A 25,699-nucleotide genomic window follows, 5' to 3' on the forward strand; every position below is an offset into this window, starting at 1 on the left:
AAACATTTATTAAAAATAATCTTAATTCTCAAAAGAAGAAGTGGGAGGGTAATAAGCAGACCAATCCCAGAGAAAATCATTTTCAGACCAGAGGAAGGTCTCCCCAACGAAGAGATAGATCTCCAGAAGGGGGGGCAAGTCTCCACAATGGGAGCCCTCTGAAAAAAGATATAACCTTAGAAATAGGGATAATTTGAGAAAACCCGGCAGATATCAAGATATTGATACACGTCCCTCTCAATCTTTTCAGACTTCCTCACAGAAATCGGAAAGAAGAGGACGGTCAGAACATATAGAAGAGCGCGTCAAGTCCAAAGACAAAGAACCTGCTCATCAAAGTAAAAAATTAAAATTTTCCAAAAAGAAGGTAGCCAGCATTAAAGTAAAACATGCAGAGGATCCTGAGGACACAACTCAAGAACGGAGAGTGGGCCCAAACAATGCTAGACAGCGCAGCAGAAGTGACCATAGCTCGCAAGATCCTGATGAATCTTCTGGAGACAGTGAACACGAATGATATTATCACATACTCTCCTACTTATGTGGTTGTTAATTGAAGATCCAGACCTGGCCCTACACCATGAAATTAACAATACTTTCCCCAGAAGTTAAGATTTTACTTCTTGAGGATAAATGTGTCAAAAATCTGATAACGCAAATCTCCTTTGCACTTCCTGAGAAGTGAAGGATAGAATGTCTTTGGATAAATTGTGGAAGGGTACATGTTCAGACTACACACCCTTTGCAATTGGAGTATGTGTACTACTCCATAGTGCACTCCTCTGTAAAGGTTTGTCCCTTAGAACAGGCCATCAGGGAAGATGGGTGCTGCCAAAGGGCAAACTATGTAAAATGGTAACGCATCCTCTGTACAGCTATGGGCTACCCACCAGTGGCGGCTCCTCCAAAGCAGCATGGGGACGTTGCCCTGCTACTTTCTCGCATTTCAAGAAGGCAGAAACATAAAATGGTAAAACTACCATTTTATGTTTCTCCTTCTTGTACTGAGAGAAGGCAGACGTGCCTGGAGTGCCTGGTTGTGGGAGGGTGGGTGGGCGGTGCTGCTCGCAGGCAGGGGGGAGTGGCTTACCCACTGTTGTGGGTACTGACTGTTTAGTCGGCCCCAGGACAGAACAAAGCAGTCATGCTCACTCCCCCTTTTTTCTCTATGTAGTCTGCATCTATAGAGAAAATGGTCCATCTGGGGCGCTCTCCGCTGAGCCTTAACAATCACAACGCTGCCATTGCAGTGTTGTGATTGGCCTAGGGGACGGGAGGGAGGCTGCTGAGGCAAAATGTGGCTAGGTGCAGCGGAAGGCAGTAGCTGAGGCAGCGGCGCTGCTGATCCGGAGGTCGAGGAAGGAAAGGTTTTTATTTTAAATACCCATCCCAGTGATGTGGTAACTGTTGCAATTGGCCTTGTTGGTATAATCCGTCCACCCTCACTCCCTGCCCTTGTTGGACTCTTCCATGCTGAAGCTCCCTTTGGAATGTTGGGGTGTTCTCTAGTGAGGAGAGTGGATGGTCATTAAACAGTTATCTTCCAATCTTCTGCGTCCTGTTATTCTTCAGGATTTCCAACACTGGCAACGGAACTGCGCAGGGGGCAGTATTGACCATCTCCCCTTTGAGTACTCTCTCCACACGTGAGAAAGGACCTGGAATTAAGAAAAATATCTCCGCACAAGGACTGCCTTTATCTTGCCTGAGGTGCAAGAGGAGTTAAGATCTGGCGAGGCTATTCACATTGAGGCTTTTGAACGGGGTAAGGTTGGGAGTGCTGCCGTGATCAATATCAATTGAAAAGGAGGAAGTTGAGAAATGGTATGTGACGAAAGCCTGAAGGAGGTCGAGTCTGTGTGAGCGGAGGAAGCCTGACCCCGTTGGTGTGCGTCGCGTGCAAAAGCCTCTGAGGAAATCATTTTTACAAGGCACCCGTTTACCCCACACGTACCTGCCTTTACTGTGGATGAATCGTTGACGTGTGACATATCGGAAGGGTGCAGTGTGACGTCTGGTGTTACGGACCTGCAGCTGGTTGTCGGCTAGCGTTTTCCTGGTGCCTCGTCAAGATTTCCAGTCAAGTGCAGACGTAATTGTGTCTCGGGTTGGCGCCTGCGCGTCAATCGTATTGTCAGCTGGTAGGAAGTTCACTGCCGAGTTGCAGAGTGTTTCCCATGCGCATCAAGAACTCGGGCCGCCTTTTCCTGTCACAAGCCTCAGAGAATAAATTGTATCCGGTGTCTTGATTCGGCCGGCGCACCAGGAGCTAAGGAGCGTCTTTTCCAGTCAGGACAAAGTTTCAGGTGCGAGCGCTTTCAAAGGACTTAGAGAGTGGTGTCCGAGGACAAGGAATACTAGTAAGAGACATGTGGAACGGCAAGCCATTTGCAGACAGTGGAACTACGTGGTTTAGAGTGGTATTCCCACCCACATCCAAGTAACTTTGTTTTGCAGCGTTTCTTCTTGTCTGCATTTTATTGTGTAGTTGGGTACTGCTGGAAAATTTCCTGTCCTATAACAGATTTTACCTTATAAAAATGTGTAGTTTGATTTTGTAAGTGTTAGTATAGTCCCCCTGGTCACATTAGTTCTGGGTTTTCTCCTCCCTCTTCAAAAATGGCAGCAGCAAGCATGAATCGACCCTCGCCCTTCCTGAATGACGTAGGGGAACCCGAGATTAGCTGGAAGGAATGGGTGAAACTTTTTGAGTCCTATCTTATAGCCATAGGTGGACAGAGGTTCAATTCTGTAAGAAAACAACATATTCTGCTCCATAATTTGGGTGTACAAGGGCGAAAAGTGTATGAATCACTGCCTGTGCCAGAGCAGGAAGGTAATGCTGTTGGAGAGGTTGATGTGTATGTGCAAACCATGGAAAAATTAGAAAAACATTTTGGGGATAGAATCAATGTGGTTCGAGAGCGTCACAAATTTTTTAAATGGTGTCAAGGCAAACAGATGTCAGTACAGAATTATATCGCAGTTTTGTGGGGACTGACACAGTTATGTGAGTTTGGTGATCTCACAGACTCTTTAATAAGAGACCAACTTGTGAGGTGCACAAATAATCCACGCATTCAGGAGAAACTATTGGCAAAAAAACCTGGGTTAAGAGAAGCCATAGAAATAGCCAAGTCAGTGGAACACACAGCTAGGCGCGTAAAAGAAATGAAGCCAGATGGGGAGGTAGTGGCTACTATTGACAATGCAGATGACAGGAATGATGTGTATAAGATGAAGTTTAAAGAAAATGCAAACACCAAGATAGATTTCAGAGAAAGGGGTCCTAAATGTTACCGGTGTGGTAGCAACAACCATTTTGCCACTTACTTTCAATGCCCAGCCAGGTATGTCACTTGCAAGAAATGCAATAGAAGGGGGCATTTTGCCAGGGTGTGTCGGGATGGAGAATTACACACTAGAGATCAGGAAAGGAATACTGAAAAGGCTGAAAGCAAGGAAGTGAAATGCATTAAACAAAAAATGGAAAAATTTATTTTACAAGTAAAAGATGTCAGCGACACTGTGAATTCTATTTATCCAAAATGTGATGTATTTATTAATAATGAAAGAGTTGAAATGTTTGCAGATTCCTGTTCTCCGTTCACGTTAATAAATAAGGATGATTATGTTTCCATGGGCAAGAATAAGATTAGTGAGCTTGAAACCCCAGATATTTCTCCCTCTGGTTACAACAAGGGTAATATTCCCCTCCTGGGCATGAAGGATGTGCAGCTAAAATTCAAGAATAGGGAGACCTATGGGACAGTATATGTAGTGAAGTCGGGTTCAAATCTTTTAGGATGGGTACACCAAAAGGAGTTGGGAATCATAATGGACCCTAATAGTGCTGAACAAGTTTTGCTCACAGAGAAGGTTCCGGGGGGGGGGAGAAGATTTGTGATGAATTCAAACAGCTTTTCAAAGAGAAACTGGGATGTTTGCACAATTTTCAACATAGGATTAAATTAAAGCATAATGCTAAACCTGTGGTGCATAGCCTGCGCACTGTGCCTCTTAAGTTGAAGGAGCCTCTTGAAAGTGAGCTGCGCAAGTTATGTGACTTGGATATAATTCAACCCATAGACTGTTCTGAGTGGTTGGCTCCGATAGTTCTCGCGGCCAAATCCAATGGTGAAGGCATCCGCCTCTGTGTGGACTTGCGCAGCCTAAATGACTGTATCTGGGTAGAAAGACATCCCTTACCAGTAATAAATGAAATGCTCAGCACCATGGGCCCCGCAAGGTATTTCAGTGTAATAGATTTATCCATGGCGTACCACCAGATCGAACTACATCCAGATTCGAGGCCACTCACGGCGTTCATCACGCCTTTCGGAGCATTCATGTTCAAAAGGATGCCCTTTGGCCTTGCATCTGCTGCTGCAATTTTTCAAAGAGCAATGCAGAAGATCCTGGAAGGTGTGGAACGCGCTACGTGCTTCCAAGATGATATATTGGTCTATGGAAAAAATTCTGAAGAACACAATGGTGTACTGAGGCAAGTTTTTCAAAGACTCACAGATGCGGGCCTAACAGTGAAGAAGGAAAAGTGCAGAATAAAAGTACAGCAAGTTGAATACCTGGGCCATTCAATCTCGGAAAAAGGATTTAGACGTAAGGGCAGTTTGATCCGAGCAGTAAAAGAAGCTCCCAACCCTAGAAACAAGGATGAGCTCAAGTCCTTTTTGGGACTTATGGAATACATGTCAAAGTATGTAGACAATTTTGCTGCTAAGTGCGAACCCATGAGAGAGATATTAAAGAAAAACAAGGAGTTCGAGTGGAACGAAGAGCAGGAGGCCGTTGCGAATGCCTTGAAGGAAGATTTAATCAACTCCCCAGCTCTTGGAACATTTGATTCGACTAAGAAAACCATCCTAGCAACTGATGCCTCAAACTATGGGTTGGGTGCTACTCTAGTCCAGAAAAAGGGTAATGAAGAAAATATTATTGCCTATGCGTCCAGGAGCCTCTCTCCACCAGAAAAGACTATTCGGTAATCGAACGAGAAGCCTTGGCGTGTTTTTGGGCGGTCAGGCATTTTAAGTTTTTCCTATGGGGATTGAGTTTCACAATACTGACGGATCACAAGCCCCTTTTGTTTATAATCTCTGTGAAAGGCCTGGAGAATTGCACCCCGCGCATCAGCAGATGGATTCTAGGGCTGGAACATTTCAATTTCAAGATTGAACATGTGCCGGGCAAGGAAAATAAAATTGCAGATTTCCTCTCAAGATCACCCTTACCAGAGGAAGGAGTACCTGAGGGAGCTCTGGACAGTCCTGTAATGATGATGGATTTTCCTGCCGTCACGGAAAAGGAGTGGGAAGACGGAATGAAGGAGGACAAAGAGCTTGTCAAGAAGGGATGGCCAAACAAGAAGAAAGATGTGGAAGCGGAAATGGAAGAATTTTGGGAGGTCAGAAATGAATTAAGTGTCATTGGAGGAAAAGTTTATCGCAATAAAAGAGTGATACCTCCCAAAGAATTACGGAAGAGAGTCATTGACTTGGCGCATGAAGGCCACCTTGGGCGCAGTGCCACCAAGGCAAGAGTAAGAACTAATTTTTGGTTCCCTAAAATGGATGCCATGATGAAAGAAGTTGTAAAAGAGTGTGGAGCTTGTGCTAAAAGTGATAAATCTAAAATGATACACAAATCTCCGTTGTCTCCAGTAAGTGTTCCGAACAAGCCATGGAGTAAGTTGGCAATGGACATCATTGGACCAATGCAGAATCAGGTTGTGCAGAAAAGATTCATGTTGGTTCTGATCGATTATACTTCACACTGGATCAAGCAGAAGTTTGTGCACAGCATCACTACCAAATCAGTGATCCATTTCCTGAAAGAGGTGTTCTGTGAGGAAGGTATACCTTCCACATTAATTACTGACAATGGGGTACAATTCACCTCTGAGGAAATGCAGGATTTTCTGAAAATTTCACGGCATAAAGCATGAAACCACAGCCCTCTATTGCCTGAAAGCAAATGGCCTGGTGGAGAGAGCAAATAGGGTCATTGAGGAAAATATCCAGCTAGCCGCCATCAATGGTCATGACGTAGAAGACTCTTTGAGGGAATATCTATGGGCTTATCACACATCACCTAATAGAGTAACTGGGGTCTCTCCTTTCGTGTCTTTACGGGGGAGGGAACCATGTACCAAGTTCAATCCCAGTTGGTTAAATGGGGGTGATGTCAGGGACTTAAATTGGGAGGAGGCAGGCGAGAAGGTCAGACAACATCAAACCAAGTACAAACAATGGTATGATCAAAAACATGGAGTGAAGGCCCAAAAGTGGGAGGTGGGAGGTGGGAGACATGGCGCAAGCCTGAAGGAACACCAAGACGGGAACTACCCTCAGCAAGTTTCACCCTCCTAGTAAGATTGTTAAAGTGTTGAAAAATGTGGTACAGTTTGAAAATGGTCAATGGTGGAGTTTTGACAACATTACAATGTGCAAACATAACTTGTTTTGCTAGGTACCCCTGTGTTCCCCTGCGGGCGTGTCCAGCCTACCAGTAGACTCTGCATCTTTTCTTATGTTTTAGTTCTCATTATAAGGAAGGGAGATGTGTTGCAATTAGCCTTGTTGGTATAATCCGTCCACCCCCACTCCCTGCCCTTGTTGGACTCTTTCATGCTGAAGCTCCCTTTGGAATGTTGGGGTGTTCTCTAGTGAGGAGAGTGGATGGTCATTAAACAGTTATCTTCCAATCTTCTGCGTCCTGTCATTCTTCAGGATTTCCAACAGTAACCTTGGGGGTCGTTTATATCACATTTGTGTTTGCCTGAATACAAATTAATTGTGCCTAGGTAATTGAGCATACATCAAATAAAAACCTTTCGAATACTGGCCCAACCAGAGTAATCAGCATATAATTGATGCTTTTTTGGCAAGTCAGAAAATAGTACATAAAATCGGGTTACATGTAAGAACAATGTAAGTGGCGGTGCAGTGCTCAAGTGTATCAAACGCGCAGAGGATACGAACAGAACACGTCAAACAAGCAAAGATAATTGGCTGCCAACTATTCTCTATGTCAGTAGATTGTAGGCCAGTTAGGAAACTGAGTCCCGAGTAAGTCCCCAAGTGGTGAATAGCCGGTGAGTCATTTGGAGTTGGTTGTTGATATTTCGACCCAGGCAGTAATTTCTAATGGCTCATCATCAGGAGGAGAGTGCCTATAGCCGTTCAGAAAGTAGCAACACTCCTATAATAGGGATGCAAAAGTTTCTAGTCGCATACCAGAAAAATAAATTTGAATAAAGTCAGTGTTCAAGTAAATGAACAGAGAATGGTTGAAACTAAACTTTGCCATAAAGTATTTGTTGGGTTTCTGAACCTTTTAAGTCGTACATTTGAGGTATTCGATAGTCAAGGAGGTTATTTAAACGTAGGTGCATAGGATACAAACTTGGTCCTGTGTCATTCTATCATAAAAAATATATTTTCATATTCCCGCCCATACTTACACCCTACGTCACATTGCATCCCCTTCCACACTGTGGCTCCTTGAGAATTTCAGATTAAGATCTCAAGGTAGCCACTTATTGCCTGACTTCCATTTGAGGAGGGTTGGGTAGGTCTCAATAGGAAGGAAATATGCTCCAGGATCGCATCAGAATCCAACTGGGCCTTGAGGTTTACGAGCTTAAATTCCACACAGAAAATACAATATTCTGCTTCATATATAGCTAGTTTTGAAGTATCTCAACTTTTAGCTCTTGCTGCTTTTGAAAAGTTATTACAGTAATTTTAAGTAGCCTGCCAGTTTTGAATGTTCCGTAAAACGCAGGGTTTAAAATTACTATACAGTTATATATGTACAATTTTTTATTTGATTTGTTGTTTTTATAGTATGTGATTTTGATTGTTTTGGACTATTATGAAACTTTAATGGCTGTTCATGTCACCCGAATAAAGTTTTTCTGAATCTTGAATCTATTCAATTTCCTTTTGACAGTAATTTTTGGAAAGTACTTATTTTTAGTTTAGTAACAGAAAATAAATGGAACTATTGTTTTAAAAACATATTTTTCAATATCTAATCTACAACATTCAATAATATTTAATGCAACAAAAATTAATTATGCACATTTCCATTTGAATTCATTTTTCCTTTTTGACCAAATTGAGTTACAATTCCAAAGCAGTCCATACAGGATGAACTCATAGTAATTTTATTTTAAATGTCCACATAAAGTTAACCATATAGAATCAGTTATACTATACCTTCCGATGTTGCACACTGGTTCCCTTCCCCCAGTCGAAAGACACAAAGTAATTGGCAGCATTGGCGCTGTAAAATACCAAGGTTTCTAGTCGATTCGGGTGTCGGTCGACCTTATATATTATGCCAGGCTTGTCAGTCAAAGTAATTGGCAAAGAATATTTCTCCAATTTTGCTATAGCCGAACTCTGCAGAGAAAGTGACAGATAAAAAGCAATGTGAGCTCCTTCCACTAAAATGACGTACCACACAAGCCGTACAGCTGTACATCCAATTAATTGCGTCTGTTCAGACATCAAAGACATTAGATCTGATGCATTCTGTTTCGAAATGTGAAAATTTAAGTGACTAAAAGGGAGGCTATTTCTGGTACAGTCAGATCATGGACGTCGATTCAGCAAAATGCCTGGGGTAGCGAAAGTGACATAACAGGAAGTGACATCATATGAGCTCTGACATCAATCCTTCCCTGATGCTATGTCACATGTCCTTTGATCCTGTTACCATTACTCACATTGTCATCATTGATATTAAGAACTCTGGGTTAAGGGCATAACTTATACAGTAACAACAATTAATAACAAAGCTGCGTGGTATTTCTTTTAGGTTACTGCCTGCATAGGGGCTCGGTTATCACATATCCTGGCGCCGTCACCATAGGCCTTACACAGTCAGACGCAATTGCAGCACAAAATACCCAGGCTCAAATTCTTTAGGGTCAGGCTTTCAGGAACATTGTTTCCTTGTTCCTGCCAGAATTTATCCGAAAATCATAGAGTTAAAAACAAAGGCGCTTATTTACAAGAAACTGACGCATCAGTGTAAATGCGTCAGTTTCCCTGCACCAGCCTGCGAAATCCTTGTGCCACCATGGATGCACCGTATTTGTAATACGGTGCACCAGGGAGCAAGGATTGACAGATACGTCAGAAATTCGGACACATCTGTTAGCGCAAAAGTCACGCATTGCTGGAGTCATGTCGCAAGCACGACGCAACTCCAGTAAAGCATGGGAGGCCTATTCCTAATACACTGCAGCACTCCTTACGCCTGCTCCAGGCAGGCGTAGGGTTTTGACGCAGTGGCATCCTAGAAGTGGCGCAGTGAAATTTTGTAGATTTCACTACGTCACTTCTACGAGGCTTTCCCTTGTGGGAACGCCCACCCTGCACACATTATACCTGACGCAGGTATAATGTGACGCAGGCTTTACAACGTGACTGACGCATCTCCTTAGATGCGTCACTTTGGAAATGAGCCGCAATGGGGCTTATGTTTACGCCACTGCTGCGTCACAAAAAGTGACACAACGGCGGTGCAAAAGTGTTGCAAGGGGCTTGTAAATCTGCCCATTAAGACTCAAAAGAAATGTGTAATCCATATTGTTATATTTACACTGCCAACCTTCTAACCCCACCTGTTGTTCAGAATGGACCATTCAGGAAGCAATACAAGTAGAAGGTTGTTTAGCACCTCAACCTATATAATGCTGCCCATGGGACCAGTACACGTCCCCAAGTGCCCCCATTAGGCTCATCCTCAGCCGCCAATGCCAAGACTTCAGTGAGAGGGGCATCCGATCTCTTACCCACTCTGGAAATTACGTTTGCTTGCCTGTTCACTATCAGTACTACATTTAATTACTATTGCAATCCAGACAGTTGCGCAAAGATGTCGACTTCACACACAGCATCCGAATGCTTGGAAAATAATGGACAATGATAAGAGGAAGCCAGGCTTGGCCAGGGTTTGCTTTGACATGTCTTGGTACTCCAGCATCTCATGGTGGTAAGCATCGCATGAATAGATGCAGGAGGACTATGGGCTGCCATGCTTGCTACTGGACATCCGCAAAACAATTGGTATGTCATCAGCATTCATTACAGTTTCGACCACAAGCGAAGATAAAAGAATTGATTGTGGGCACATGCAAAGAGTAAATCACAGGAATAAGGAGGTACCAGAGCCCTGGTGAATGCAGCAACACCACTTGTGCAAGTGATTTATATGGGGCAGATCGACTGATATCGATCTGCCAAGATCAAGGCTTCACAGGCAAGGAGGATGTGCGGAACTGCTTACTTGGGACCTGGGGAACCAGGTTCGAGCCTCGGCGTCGGCTCAACATCCTGTGATTCTGGCCAAATCAATTAATCTCCCAGTGCATACTAAAAAATGAATGTGTCCTTGTGTAATGGAACTGGTGCTCATGTAACGTGCTCCAATACCTTCAGGTCGAGTGCACTCTACATAAAAATTTAAAAAAGAAAAAGAGAGAGTGCACCTCTGTCACATGCTTTAAAAGAGCTGGATAGTCAACTGTGTTGATTGCTGCTAAAAGGTAAAATGAAACCTAGCTACTCACACTTTCAGCATCCACCCATTCTCTCACATCACCCAGGATCAGCAGCACTTCTAAGTCCATGCCATGGCCTGGTGGAAGTCTGCCTAAGATGATGAGGCATTGCGGTCCTACGCAAGATTGAGTAAAGAACACGCTGCTCAATAAGGGCGAGACCAGTCCCAGACTGCTGGCGTTCGTGTTCAGGAAGGAACTGGCTTGCCAGTTTAGGGGAATGGTTATATGACGGAACCCCGCATGCATTTACCATGCATGCCTTTACACCTCAGTCAGTACCCCGACTGCACATTACCATGAGTTTCTTTACTACGCGGTGGACTGGACACTGGACTTTGGAATAGTTTAAATTATTATTCCAGCACTAGTCGGTGTATCAGTAGGGTGGGGTTGGACCTAGAATCCAACTCCAGTCCAACAACGTGTCCTCAAAAGCAAGTTTTTGTAACGACTTGCGTGGTAAATGAATGCTTGGTAACGTCGCAGTTGGGGTACTGACTGCGGTGAAAAAGCACATCATGGTATTGACTGCTGGGTAAAGGATGTTTCCCAGCTGGACTGTTCCCATTGGAGTAGGATCAAGACTGATTTGCATATGGCTGGGTCCAAAAAGATGTGGCATGGTGGGCAAAAAACCATGGACTGGGATGTGGCCCGAGCAACCCCCAGTGGCTGAGACTAACTCAAGCATTCCATCCATCATCTTGGTATTGTTTTAATCACTAGCTTAAGCTGGGAGGAGAAGGAAAGACATTAGATTACATTTAGAAGTGTCTGTGATCTCAGGCATGAGCTTCTCTCTTTGCCTTCATTTTCTTTTTATGTCTATTTCATTCTCTCTCCCTGTCTCCTTCTGTTCCTAGTTCTAGTATCCCCCACAAACATACAGCACTGGGAGCAAGTAGCCACACTCACAATACTGATCCAACATTGGTAGCCACTGTGTGGACCTCCCTCATGGAAAATAGGTGCAATATTAATAGCAGCTCAGCAACACATTCTCAGGAAACAGGTACTATCTGGGAACAAAGCATCACTTCAAGTCTCTCTCACCAAACATGAATGGGTAGGTCGGCAGAGCAGCCAATAGGCATCATGTAATGGCACGCCATGTAATGACACCCTCCAAGCAGACCTTGCCTTTTATAAAACAGTGGCTTGCATGCTGTGTTTTTTACTTGAAAACCTATTTCTGTTAAACCACAACTAAAAGTCCCAAAACGCAAAGTGCTGCTGGATGAAAAAAAATCAGGATTGACAGACAGTGTCACACACAGGATTTGGGGGGGCACCAGCCGTTATGAGTTTGCACACAGAGTGCCTGATTTATGAGAAAGTCACAGTGCAGCGAAGCAATTCACCTTGTTGCACTGCACTGTATGACAGGGAAAGAGCAGGAATCATAAATAAGTCAATACGGCGCATTTCCGTACTTACCCTTGCACTGGCACCCCTTTGGCAGCCTAGCACAAACTTAGGCACCCTTGCACCATGGTGCAAGGCTGCGTGTTGCATAAAGAATTGTTTTGTGCAGGAAGGGGCTCCTTCCTTCCCAAAGACAATGCTGGGAGGCATATACCTCTTTCTATATGTGCTGCAACATGCAGCACACATAAAAAGAGGAAGAAACTAGGAGAAATAGAGATATTTCCCCGCGTTACGCCTCCCATAGGAAGGTAAAAGATGTTGGCGCATACCCATGCTTACAAGTTCTTATAAATCTGTGAATGCACCAAAATCCATGGAAGTTGTGTAGAAACACCCATGCAACTCCCATTGAGTGCCTACTCAGGACAGAGTAATGCAACGCAATAATTTCTGCTGCCTTACGGTACTCCAGAATATTGGAGCCACCCAGAGCCACGCAGAGTGGCTTTGCGTAGCTTCAAAGATATGACTTAGAGGTGTGTGTCACGCATGTACCACATTTCATGGTGCAAATGTGATGCAACTCTCTCCTAAATAAGCCCTAATATGTTTTGAGTGTGCGATGCAGATATCTCAATATTTGAGAAATGATTAAGACTATCCAGCTCACGTACTTGTACACAAAGTCTAGTTGGATATTGACTTTAAAATGCACTTGCTCCCAGCATCAATGCTTAGCTTTAACATACATTCTTCTTAAAAATCTGTCGACCCTGGACGCCCTTAAATTATGACCATGAGTCAGAAGCCCTAAATGGAGACTTTAAATTCTCATGAAATCCTAGTCCTACAGTATCAGACAACAGACCGTCTTTGTTGATAGATTACTGGAGTGGACCGCTCATAAAACAGAATAAATACATCCTAGACACTGAGGCGATATGTAATCAGCTGGGTCCACTGTCGGTGGGTACTTTAAGTGGCCTTGGGTGGGGGGATGAGGTAAGTTTTCAAGGCTGTGCATTTTAATTTGTTGCAATTTAGGTGTAATATATCTAGAAGGGAGCTCTAGAACTTTGCTCCAGGAATATCTGATGGTAAGCCAAGAATCTGCGCCTCCTATCTTTAGAATTCCAAACAGGTATCTAGTCAGCCCTGGGTCACTAGTTTTAACTTCACAAATGCATTATTAAATAAACTCATTCATTACCATTGTTGTACAATGTAATAAACAAATTAATAAATATTAGCTGCGTCAGAAATTGTGTTCAAAATTAGGGTCAAAGTGACTCCTACTAACCTATTATCCACAATTTGGCTACGCCAAAATCCAATCCTTAAAGAATTCCTTATTAGCCCCGGGCACCTATGGCAAGCAGTACTACTGATTCTAAAATAACTATCTCTATAAAACTCCATAAAAGATTAAGAAAAATAGAGATAAATTGAATAAGCAAAAATATATCAAAGTCATTCAAAGTGGATAAGGGAACTGGAAATGTTTGAAAGTAAAAACACCTTAAAAACGTAAAGTGGTCGTTACCCAGGTTTCTTTATGTCCTGGATAACAAGCCCTATCCGGTAACGCCCGGGTACTTCAGGCGGGTGTCGGCGCTGGTTTCCGACCTGTTGTGGAACAATCGCCCAGCACGCATAGCACAGGCTAAAATGAACAGAAGTTGGTACGAAGGAGGGATTGCTTTGCCAAACCTGCTGTTATATTATTGGGCGGCCCAATTGAAGCCAGTCAACCAGTGGTTACATGCCCCCCAGGAAGACCCGGCCTACAGGGCTGACAGAGCGCAGCTGGGCACCAATGGTATGTTAGCGGCCCTGTACGATAAACGCCTCGTAAACAAGATGCTGGGACCCACGAGCCTTACGACCGTAATATGGCGCGCAGCGCAGGCTAAACTAGGGTGGAAAGGTCGCATCACCAAACTCACCCCACTTTGGGACGCTAGAGCCTTGGGGAACCTTAGGCATTGTAAGGGCTTCACCCAATGGGACAACATTGGAATATCAACGGTGGGGGACTTATGGAACAAAGGGACAGTGATACCCTTCACTCAGCTGCGACAACAGTATGAGCTAGGTGAGACAGAATCGTATAGATATGTACAGATTAGACATGCGCTGCTTTCGGCCATACCGCCTGACTCAGAGGTCCCAGAGGCATCCCCCCTTGAGTGCCGCCTTCTCACGGACTACATGCAACAGCGAGCTACATCACTCACATATCGTAAGTTGCTCAACAACATACCGGACCCTACGTTGAAACTTAGAGACAAATGGGTAGCAGAAGTGGGCGACATTGATGATTCGGAGTGGAACGAGGCATTGGCCTCACCGAAGGAGGTGGGCATATCGGCTAGGCTCCGCTTGGTGCAGCTCAAGATCTTGCACAGGGTGTACTACATGAGAACGACGTTGCATACAATACAACAGGCACAACATCCCTACTGCCTACGCGGGTGTGGGGAGGAGGGTACATTTTTACATACCATATGGGAATGCACTCGTATAATAGAGTATTGGCGACAAATAATGTGCACCTTGTCTCAGGTGATGGGGCTGTCACTGGTCCGTGAGACGCGTAAATGCCTGTTAAATATATTGGAGCCAAACGACCTCACTAGACACAGCCAAACGTGGTCCACGATAGGCATACTATTAGCGAAAAGAGACATAGCCCAGAAATGGGGTGCGGCAGAGGCCCCCACGTTGGCACATTGGTGTACAAACATGGATAGGGTGATGATCACGGAGAGGGAGGTATACAAAACAAGGGCTAGCCAATGCAAGTGGAATAAGATATTGTCCCATTGGAACGTTTACAGAGGGGAGATCTGCGAACCGCTGCAGGAGGATGAACAGCTGACCTTGAATGAGGAGGAGGGGTAGTGAGGCAGGTTGGGAGTGGAGGGCGGACATAGGGACCGGGTACTCCATTAAGGAAAGGTGACCTGGCTGGGGGGTGCGAGAGGCCGATCTGCCTGCGCCACCACTTCATTTGATTGGGGATGCCCGCATGTTGTAGTGTTGATCAATACCTCTGCTATGCGTAAAGCCTTCAAGAACCCTAGGGTAGTGATTGTCACTTGTAGGTCAAAAAGGATGATATATGCTAATCTGGTTGTCCACCTTACAATGTGTACTTCGTTAGTTTCTTATTTAAGTTAGAATGTTTTACATAACAGAAAATATGGACCTATAAATTATCCGGCATGACAGTGCAAGTGAAGTACGTGCAGTAATCCAATACGCCGCCAAACCCCAGGGATGTCGGCTGATGGGCTGTGTCGATCCGGTTGAATAAATTTGAATTTGATTTAATGCTGCCGGCCCCAGTGGTTGTAGGTCATAAGCTGTGTGATTTTACAAATGTACAATAAAGGTCTTTAAAAAAAAACCATAAAGTGCTATTAAACAACATCATTTCGCAATTGACTGGTTCCAAAGCACAATTTCAGGGCTACCTCAATGGAGTTGAGGTTAGATACACCAAATTGAACATTCTGGTCAAAGTTTTTACCTAGGGACCTAGTCTCTAAAAAAGGAAGTCAGAATCCTCCAGTGATGCAAGGTCCATGAATGCCACCGGTGCGAATCTCTCAAAGTCAGATATAGTGCTTTAGCTGTTTGATTTTGGCATTAAAGTTCTGAGCGGCACAAAGCTGAATTTCATACCTGCTGAGGTAGGTTCATAGATCAGATAGATTACCCTCACCCGGGTCCACAATGTTATCTTCAAATTAAGTTGCTTTTTTGGTTCTCAAAAACCTCCATTGTGGCAAGGCTGGAAGTTAGAGCCAGACAGAGATCCACAAGGATGGGTTCCTATTCTCAGAGGTCCTGCTGAACTAATTTGTTAACATGGCAAATAGCTCAGAGCAGGATGGATCTGGTTACTCTGGCATGGCATGGCATGGCATGGCATGGCTTGGCTTGGGTGCAACCTCCCTAGCCAATTACTTGCAATTTGTCTTAGTACTCTGGTAGAAAAATGAGAAAGTCCCACTGTTGGTGAACTCCTGGGAAACTTTCTTTCGGTCAGTCCTTCAGTATCAAGGTCCTTAGGGGAGGTTTCAATGTACTGGGTCTCTGTTCAAGCAGTGATGCTGTGAGTTCCTTTCCTTTGTGCTCAAGTTGACCATCTTGGATTCAGAAGTCCTTTGGGTCTCTGGAGCAGGCAAACAGGAGGTCAACCACTTGACCCTAGGAGAGTGGTTCCTGCCCCTTGGTGCCAAGCAGGAGTTAGGGGTCCTTGAATCCTCTTCTGCCAGAAGAAGTCAGGAGTTTACTTACTTCCAGCAAGACCTTCTTCATCAGGAGTAGTCTTCACTGGTCCAGGACTGTTCTGGCTAGTTAACAGTTTTGCCCTGTTAACTAGCCAGTGACTGGAGAATGTTCCCTATCTAATCCTGTCTATGTTCTCACCCTATACCTGCCTCCATTTGTAGTAGTTCCTCTTTGTCTTACTATAAAATTGCCCAGGAGACCGGTTTCCTGATGGCAGTGCCCTTCAGCCACTAGGCTGGCCTCTCTCCAGTTCCCCACCCACACCCCTATTTAGATTTGTCATATATATACATATGTATTTCTAGATGGGTAATTAACTTTCTCGCGTAAGAATTTGTTTTGAAGTACTAGTATTTTGCTCTTCAAATTTTATTTTGCACATTACTAGCTGCTATTTATTGCTAGTTTGCACATTAGGAATATGTCGATTATACGTCTCACTCTAACCTTTTGGTTATTCGTTAAATTTAATTTATGTGGAATTTTGCATACATGTTGCACATAACTTATCAGCTAGTGCATGGTTTTTTGCATAGTTCGGGCTACGCTTAGTTATTCTGTTACCATGCTGCTATCCCCCAAATTGTACTTGAATAGGTTGATAACTACTCTCTTTTGTACATTTGCATATTTAGGAGATGTTTTGTTTCCTTTCTCCCCTGGTAATTAATTTTCATCATTTTTTATTCGAAATAGAATTTTGGGTTTTATTTAACATAAGAATGGGTAGCTATCTGATGTTTATGCACTTATTGGGATATTGTTTGTAATCTCATCCCTTATGCCGCAATCTTTAAACTCAATTTATAGTCAAATTGTTTACGTGTTTCTGTGGTAAATTTTATGATGGCATGTGGAGTGAGTCTTGTTATGTTTTGTTATCTATAATATTATGCACATGATCTTATGTAGACATCCTTTGAGTTCCAAATCTTGAATAAAATATTGATATGATTTGAATATTTAGATGAGCTCTCTTTCCACCTGATAGGGTCATAACTGATTTTCCTCTCACTGGGGTTGGAGCCAAAGGGCATAGGAGTGGTCTGGGAATGAATAAGAGCAAATTCTGCCAGACTCATGTGGGATCAGCAATTCAAAAGAAGATCTGTGAAGTCTCTTCTTCATTATAACAGCTATCCAGCACCCTCCTACCAAACCCCAGGAAAATAGCCAGTAGTTAACACCACCCTGATTTTCTGGGTCAAATAGACTGGCTATTGTCTTCTGAGCTTGAATCATTAACTCTCCCAGGCTAAAATGTGTATTCAAGTTTTAGTGGTCAAACTGATTGTAAGCAAGGTCTGGTGAAGGAAACATCCTTTAACTGTCTCAACAACGACCAACCTTTACAACGCAGTCACTACCCCTAAAGAACCACACGTCATATTAACCCAAAAGTCATTGCAATGACTTGCAATAGAAGGCACGTTGTTGGACTGGTGTAGGATTTTTAAGTCCAACACCTTCCCTACTGTTGCATAGACTGGAGTTTGAATAGTCATTTATACTATTCCAAAGTCCAGCATCCCCTAAAGCAAGTCGCTACAATGATTTGCATGGTAAAGTAACACGTGGTAACGTTGTAGTTGGGTTAGTGACTGTGTTTTAAAGGCATGCTGGGTAAATGCTTGTGGGGTTCCATCATACAACCGTCTGCCAAAGCAGTTTAAAGTCCATTTTTATAAAGTTACTTTTCGACTAAACCTATTTCACCATAAAATCAGATTTTGAAAAGTAAGTGGAAAATAACTTAGAATTATTTCTCCAGCATTTTCCCAAGGGAAGATCAAAAATAACTATTCTACTCACAACTAGGTACATTCATGAGGTACTGTCTTCCTCATGAATGTGAGAGAGTGCTTCAATTGTTTTTAGTTTCCCTTGATCAGATACATACAATGCATCTTGGGACAAATCACAGATTTGTCCCAAGATGCTCCTACAACCTCAGAACCTCAGAAAGTAGCCATTATGTTCTCTATCATGCTCTTTACTTGACCTTTGTTGTACCAGCCTGGTGATCTCACAGAAAAGCACATATTATTTAGCAAAAGCCTCAGCTATTTTTCATAGAATTTGATGGGTGCCATATATTCCATGCAGAACTGACTGAAGTTGATTGTCATAGCGTGTGAGGGGTAAGTGTGGCCACAAGCCCTAGAGTTAGATACCACTTTCTTGGGACTATGAATTTCTTAAATGATGCCATAAAAGCTCAAAAGGAGAAGGAGGAGGAAGAAATTATGTTTTCTTCTAGGCATGATTCCAAATTGTAATGGATTTTGTGCATCTCACCAATTGTGAGATTCAGAATTCCATGTTGTTCTGTCTATGTTTGAGGGAAGTGTGTACAGAAGGCGAACTATGAGCTATTTCATTAAAATGTGGAAACTGCCAATGTACATAGTATGTTGTACTTAGGAAAGGCAAGTTAAAAGATGATGATAGGAAAACGTGAGAACTATTGTCACATGAAGAAAATACATCTTAACCACAACCATGTTACTGCAGTTTATAGAAGATCACATAATATGTTAGTGTGATGGTCATAAAAGGGTGGATGAGTTTGCATAGAGGATGGATGCATGAAGAAAATCCTAGAAAAATGGAATCAATTCTTGACCACGTGTAGGACTGTACACTGAGAAGGGCTGATAACATTCATTTTTGATTGCTCAAGGACAGGATGACTCCTCCCAGTAGATATGATGCTATCCTACACTTAATAGGACACATTAAAAGTTCCAGCAAAGAGGAAAAAGGAACACAAAGGGCATAGCATCTCTTTGGCATTCTTGGAGGTCTTGATTGAAGAGGAGGATTAATACAGAAGTTAATAACAAGGCATAACATTACCCGACATCAGGGAAGAGAAAAGAGCCAAGCAAGGACATTGACAAGAAGATCCCGGAGAAGGTCCAGCTGCAAGAAGCAAATACCAGGGACAAAAATAGAAGCAACTGGTTGATAGATGAGATATAAATTAAGAGAACAAATGCTTTGCAGCACATCCATCATTTGCCTTATTGTATATAATTCAATCAGAAATTAACAACACAGGAAAGATTTAACTTCATATCAGATTTGGGAACTTCAGAATTCATTTCCTGGAATAACTCTATCTTGGAAAGGACTGTTAACACATGTCCACACCTCTTCTTGAAACTCATGTTGTTGGTTTGGCAAACAAAGAAAAAGCCCACGTTTCACATCCTTTGCCCAGCACTGAACTCTACAGTCCTGATACCTTCCTTCTTGCTCAATGCTCTGTGCACCTAAAAGAAAACACTCTGGGTGACTGATTGTGGAAATACCAATGTGGTCTTGGTGGTGAGAATGCTTAACCATGCAGTGAGCAAGTCGTTTAGCTGCTTACTACCTGATTGCACAAGGAGTGCACTATCTTCTCTTGAGCACATGCAATCTTGAGCAACCTTTCTGTACTGGTGTCTGTGATATAATCAGAGGCTCACTGTTTGATTCAGGAAGAAAGCAGAATTTAAAATTTGAGACTTAAAATTCATGAGGTGCCTAAAATATGAGATGACAGTTGAAGACTGTGGACATATCTGCTCTTGCTAGTGATTCATGATTTGCTGAGCTGATCGGAATGAGAAAATGCCAGGTCCACTGATAATCTGCTGGAGGAGGGGTACTTTCGAGCAAGTGTAGAGAAGCAAGCTGATTTATTTGGAAAAGATTAATAACGGGTAAGTGCACAGATGGCACTATAAGTACTGAACACTTACTCTAATTCAACAATGTGCAAAGGTCACACACTGCCTACCTCTACATGTTACACCCAAAAGTATGGTATTCATTTATTTATTTTTGTGTTTTATAGAACGCAAATTTGCTGTTTTTGGATTAAGATGATAGCAGCTCCTTCCTGAGGTTTAACGTTTGGTATGTGGGGTTAGTCCTCTAATTTACTATAATCCAAATCATTTCTAAAATGGTACAGGTACTGTTTTCAGGCATTTTTAAATTTGGCTTCGCTCCTCCTCAATGCCGATGGCCTGCACCCCCAGGTTCCGCCATAAAAGAGTAGGCGGCAGCTCCCTTGCCTCTAGGACAGCGATGGCCTGGAACCAACTTTCTTTTGATCTTCGCTGCCTGCAAGAACTTTAGGAAGAGACATAAGACTTTTCTTTTTAGTTAAATAGTCCTTCCTTTCTTCTCCACTCCTCACTGGATTTGCGTTGTGACACTCTTTGAGTAGCTTTGCCCACTACAAATGCTACAATATAACATAATTGTTTTTTGCTTATATTCGGGGATCCTAATTTTTTTTAAAAGGTTAAGTTGAAGATTTTGTTAGGTTTCACAAAAACATGGGTTAAATTAAGAGGTGCCATAAAGGTGGGGTAGTTTGCAGGTAGGTCGCCACTGTGGGACTCTCCGGGTTGTCCAGCGTGGCCTCTTGATAGCTTGGCAACACCCTTGAGAGAGGCTGGCCTGGAGGTTTGGGGGAATCTTTTTTTAGATGGCTCCTTGCTACCTTGGGACTACTTATCAGCTAGAGTGGGGTTGGGTCTCTTTAGATTCAAATACCTACAGATGGTGAGCTGGGCCCATACACAGAGCTCTGTTAGGGGTAGATTCCAAATGGTAGGTGATAGCAGTATATTGACCCTGATGATGGACAAACCTCCTATAACTAAGGAGATCTCGTTCTGGTACAATTTGTTACTAGAAGAGGTCGACGGGGATTTCATCCTTCCCGAGACATTGTGGAGCTCTTCTTTTATTGGAATAGATCTCGAGAATATTTGGTACTCCTCCTTTAAGATCTTGTGGGCTACAGTGAAGCCGGCGTGGTTGCGTAGGAACCATCTTTTTACGCTACATAGGGCGTACTACTCCCCACAGCGGTTATCAAAGTTTTCAATTGATTCCACTGTGGCATGCCCTAAGTGTGGGTTGCTAGCAGCTTCTGATTTACACATGTTCTTCGAATGTCTATTGCTGCTACCTTATTGGGACTCTATCAGTACTCTGTTGACAACATCTTTGGGTTATGAAATTCCAATCAACGCATTGTTCGTAATCTTCGGAACATCATTGGAAGTCCAAGATCCTGTCAAAAAACTCCTTTTCTATTGTATTCTACTGGCCAGGAGAGAAATCTGCAGGAAATGGAAGGAACCACTGCCTCCCACATTGTTAGATTGGCGTATATCAGTTCTGAAAACGTCTAAAATCGATCTAGCAAGATCTGGTAACCATGATAAACGTGACTTTTGGCACCTTTTAAATTGGGTTTAGGTGATTTTTCTCTTTACCGTGGGTTTTTTTTTCCCCCACTGTCCGATGATTAACGCTGCTTGGTCTACTCTCCTCCATGGAATTACCCAATGTCATGGTCCCCCGATCCCTAATGGGTATTGAATAGCAGCAACATTGCTCCTTTATGGTTAACATCTTGCGGCACATTTTTTGAGAGATTGAACAATACTGAGTGTCAATACCACACAAGCTGGTTGACGGCACTACCAGTTTACCTGTGACAGTATAGTTCATTTCCCTCTCCTAGTGCTCCTATGTGATTTACCAAGGGCGAAATGAGGACACAAAAAAAAAAAATATATATATAACATAATTGTATTTCCTACTAATGCTTTATAGAGTATTTTCTGTTTGCTGTGCTCTTTCTCCTGTCCGTCTTAGTCCTTGTAGTACATAAAACAGATGTTAATGGTTTTGGTGCAGATTTTAGGGGCATATTATCAACAACGGCGTTAAACTTATTGCCGCTTTAGCGGCAGGAAACTGCCACTAAAGAGGCGATAATGGGCTTGATAACATACCCTTGAAAATTACAAAAGAAGCCCATGTTCACACCAGAACATGGGCCGCTATGGGAATTCACAAGGGCATATTATCAATCCCATTATTGTCTCTTAAGCAACAGTTTCTTGCTGCTAAAGCTTCGATAATTTTAACGCTGTTTCTTGAATTAATGCCCCTAATATCTTCAGTATCCGTCTATCATTGTAGCTCCAGGTGTATTATGTTTTATGAAAAGTGAAACAGAAATATATAGTTTGCTTTTCACGAGCAGTAGCTCTTGCTGAAAACTTGGTTTACCACTGTCAAGTTTAAATGTTTTGATTCAAATCTCGTTTGTATTTCACCTGAATGGTCAGTTCATGTACTCTATCGCCCTTTTCATGAAAATATATAACTATTAATAGTGAAGTTACATTATTTTATGCAGTTAAAGTATATTTTATTTGTGAGCAAAATTATGAGTTTATGCTCCTGGAGCCTAGAGGACCATAGGAATGAATAGGAAGATATTCTCAATTTGTGATTCTCAATTAGAGAATCACAAATTGAGAATGTGATTTCAAGGGTGACAGGGTGTCAAAAGGACACCCTGTTGCACACCTGAAATCTGCATATGAGTACATCTTGCACACACACATGCCCCAAGGGCATGTGTGTGTAAAATGGAACTTTGAAAAATGCTCTGTAGTGCATTTTTCAGAGTTTTTGCAAATTACCATGAAGTTCAACTTCATGGCAATTTGCTCCCCCTATTAGCGAAATCGCATTTTTTTTTTACTTTAATGCATTGCATTTAAGGAATCTCAATTTGAGATTCCTTAAATGCAATCGCAATTTAACTAATCGTAATTTTGCGATTTCTTAAATTGCGATTTTTGCATTTGGGATGATGCATCCCAAATGCAAAAATACCAGTTGCAAAGGGGCAGATTCTGAGAATCTGCCCGTTTGCGACCAGTTTTTCCTTTGATGCATGTGGGCCATAAATATTATTTTAACAATTTATGCAATTAATACCATTGAACATATTTATACTATCACATTAATGTTTTTTTTAACAGTGGATGTGTTCTTTGTAGATGAGTTGGTACTCTGTGCAATGGTACTAAGATGGAGCTAATTATGAGTTGGGAGTAAGGTACTGCAGAAAAACCTGCAGAAGAAAAGGTATATCTTCAGGGATCAAAAATTGACAGCCCGAACAGCATCAGGACCAATCGGTTCAACTCTTTTGTATGTTGTAGTGTGGTGAGTCCATGATCTGACATGGCACCCTCTCATTGATTTTTTAATCCAAATCCATTCTTCAATGACCACATCCATCAACAATCTCATGATATCACTGCATGCACGCAAGCAATCACTGATTCCTCTCAGGCTTAAATTCACATTCAGACCCAGAGTTATGGAAAAAGGAGGCTGTTTTGCTCAGTTTCAGCAGGCATGTTTTCCTTACCTGGGCAGCCTTGAGTTTTTTAGCAATCTTAGTCTGCAGGTCCTTCCATTCTGGAATAAGTCTTTGCACAGCGATTTTCTGGTCTCTAAGGAAACAGAATGGATTGGAAAGGGTATATAGTTTAGGTAACTACGAAGTCTACAACTTACATAAATGGCATGGTAAGCAAGCCTATGATAGAAGCGTCACAGAAGTATTCAGGCTGGTTCTTCCTCAAAAAACACCTAGCCACAGTAGATTCCAAACTCTGATGATTCACTCAAATTCAAATTTCAAATGTTGTTGTATGATTACTTAAAATCATACCAAAATGTTGAAACCGTGTGACTCACGTATATATGTATTAATTTAAAAAGGAGCGAAAAGGAACTTTGATTAGTACAACAGCAGTGCAATAGTCTAGCAGTAGAATTGAATAAAAATTGAAAATTGTCCGAATGTTGATGATTCACTCCATTCCTTCGCAGAAGTCCTGGACATCTGTGAAGGTTTCAACATAACAGTGAATGTCATGTCTGAAAGTTAGTCTCACAACATGGGGCCACTGCCACTATATGAACTGAAGGTCAAATAAATTCTGCTCACTCTCTTTAACTCCTTCCATGCGGCCGCGATTCCCCTGGTGTGCTGTAAACAACACGAACAGGGGCGGGCCGTGACGAACCCCAGCCGTCATCAGCACACGAGCACCGTAGTGCATGACGGCTGGGGTTCGTCATCAGCATGGAAGGGGTTAATTTGATCAGCGCATAGACTACTTATTTTCTTTGTCAATATCCTCTCCAAACATAGGGGGATTTTACCAAATCTCCTGCCAACTCAGCGCAACCTCCCGCGAGGCTGTGCTGCGTTGCGCAACAAGGTAGGAGCAGGAGAGCACCATATTTTCAAAGATATGGCTCTCTCCTCCACTTTCCCTTGCGCTGGCGCTGATTACAGCTGATGTGCGCCACGCACCACCTTAGCGCATTAGCGCTAGGGTGTGTGTGTGTGTGAGTCTAGCATAGGTTTTGTACAGGAAGGGTACCCTTCCTGTAAAAAATACTATGCATTGACATGAGGGAACGCTTTTCCCACTTTATATGCGCGCTGCACAGTGCAGCATGCATGCAAAGTCGGAAAAGGAAGGAGAAATGAAAGCATTTCTCCTTCCTTGAACCAAGTTTAAAAGGGCGCAGTTTTCTCACGCTAAACCCAATCTACTGTATTTAGTAAATTGGGTTTATTGTGAAAAACCTGGGTGGTTGCATGGGAATGCCCATGCACCACCCTGGTACGCCCCCACGGCATATAGTAATGCGAAGCACGGCTATGCACTGCTTCGCATTAATTTTGCGTTATTTCCAGCGCTAAACAAGTTTAGCGCTGGAAAGCAAATTAGGAAAAAAGATTTTGTGCCATTTTGCGTCACTTACAATCTTTGTAAATCTCCCCCTAACTTTCTTAGGCCCTATTCAAAAAGGCTCAGCAGAGTGATGGATAACTTCGGGCAGCTCAGCTTACACACTTCTTCTGACTTCCTCCTGAACACATCGATGGATAGTATTCTCTTGGAAGTAGAATCCCAAACCTGCCTTCCACCGCTATGTCAGGACTCTGGGCTATTATTAAGAGAAATGGGATGAAACAAAGATGGAAACGTATCTTCCTGATCAAAAGGTAGTCTGAGAATGCAGCCAGTTACAAGTCTAGCAACCTTCATCACCCCCCACCCCTTCATCCACCGCAGTAACATTCCATGGTAAAAGATGGCGGCAGTGCCTGGCCAACAAGCAATGTCGCACACACTTTACTGGTAAGGTATAACATAACTAATTAAAACGTTTACATATTTCGAGTTGTTCATTATCAACAAAAATATTTTAAATCCTTTTTTTCAATTTCTGACCGTGGCAAATCTGCTGCTGGAAGCTGATGTTTCTCCTGCATGGTGTTGTATTTAGGATATTCCAATGGCAGAGACAGTAGATTGGAGTGAATCTCCTGAGTCTTAAAGATTTAAAAACAAAACTTTCTCCTACAGTTGTTCCCGTCAAGCAGAATATTTCGTTTCGCAAACGGACAAATTCAAAGTGTGAATTTTAACAAAAATGTGATCCAATGAGTATGTATGTCCTCTGTAATGACTTAAGTGGTGGGCATTTTCTAATGTTTAACGCCCTGGAGGAAGAGTCGAC

The 25,699-nt window shown here is 42.7% G+C and overlaps 1 protein-coding gene across 1 annotated transcript in view; it reads right to left on the reverse strand.

The window, feature by feature from the left end:
- Nucleotides 1–25,451, reverse strand: part of WDR87 (WD repeat domain 87) — a 102,825-nt gene extending 77,374 nt beyond the window's left edge. Inside the window, exons 1-3 of the mRNA XM_086939489.1 lie at nucleotides 25,411–25,451; nucleotides 23,523–23,607; nucleotides 8,244–8,429 (exon numbers count right to left, since the gene is read on the reverse strand). Of these exons, the coding sequence (XP_086795615.1) occupies nucleotides 8,244–8,429; nucleotides 23,523–23,607; nucleotides 25,411–25,451 (312 nt within the window). The remainder of the gene's footprint in view (nucleotides 1–8,243; nucleotides 8,430–23,522; nucleotides 23,608–25,410) is intronic.
- Nucleotides 25,452–25,699: the final 248 nt, after the last annotated feature.

This window comes from Lissotriton vulgaris, chromosome 9, assembly GCF_964263255.1.
Source record: "Lissotriton vulgaris chromosome 9, aLisVul1.2, whole genome shotgun sequence".
Lineage (NCBI taxonomy): Eukaryota > Metazoa > Chordata > Amphibia > Caudata > Salamandridae > Lissotriton > Lissotriton vulgaris.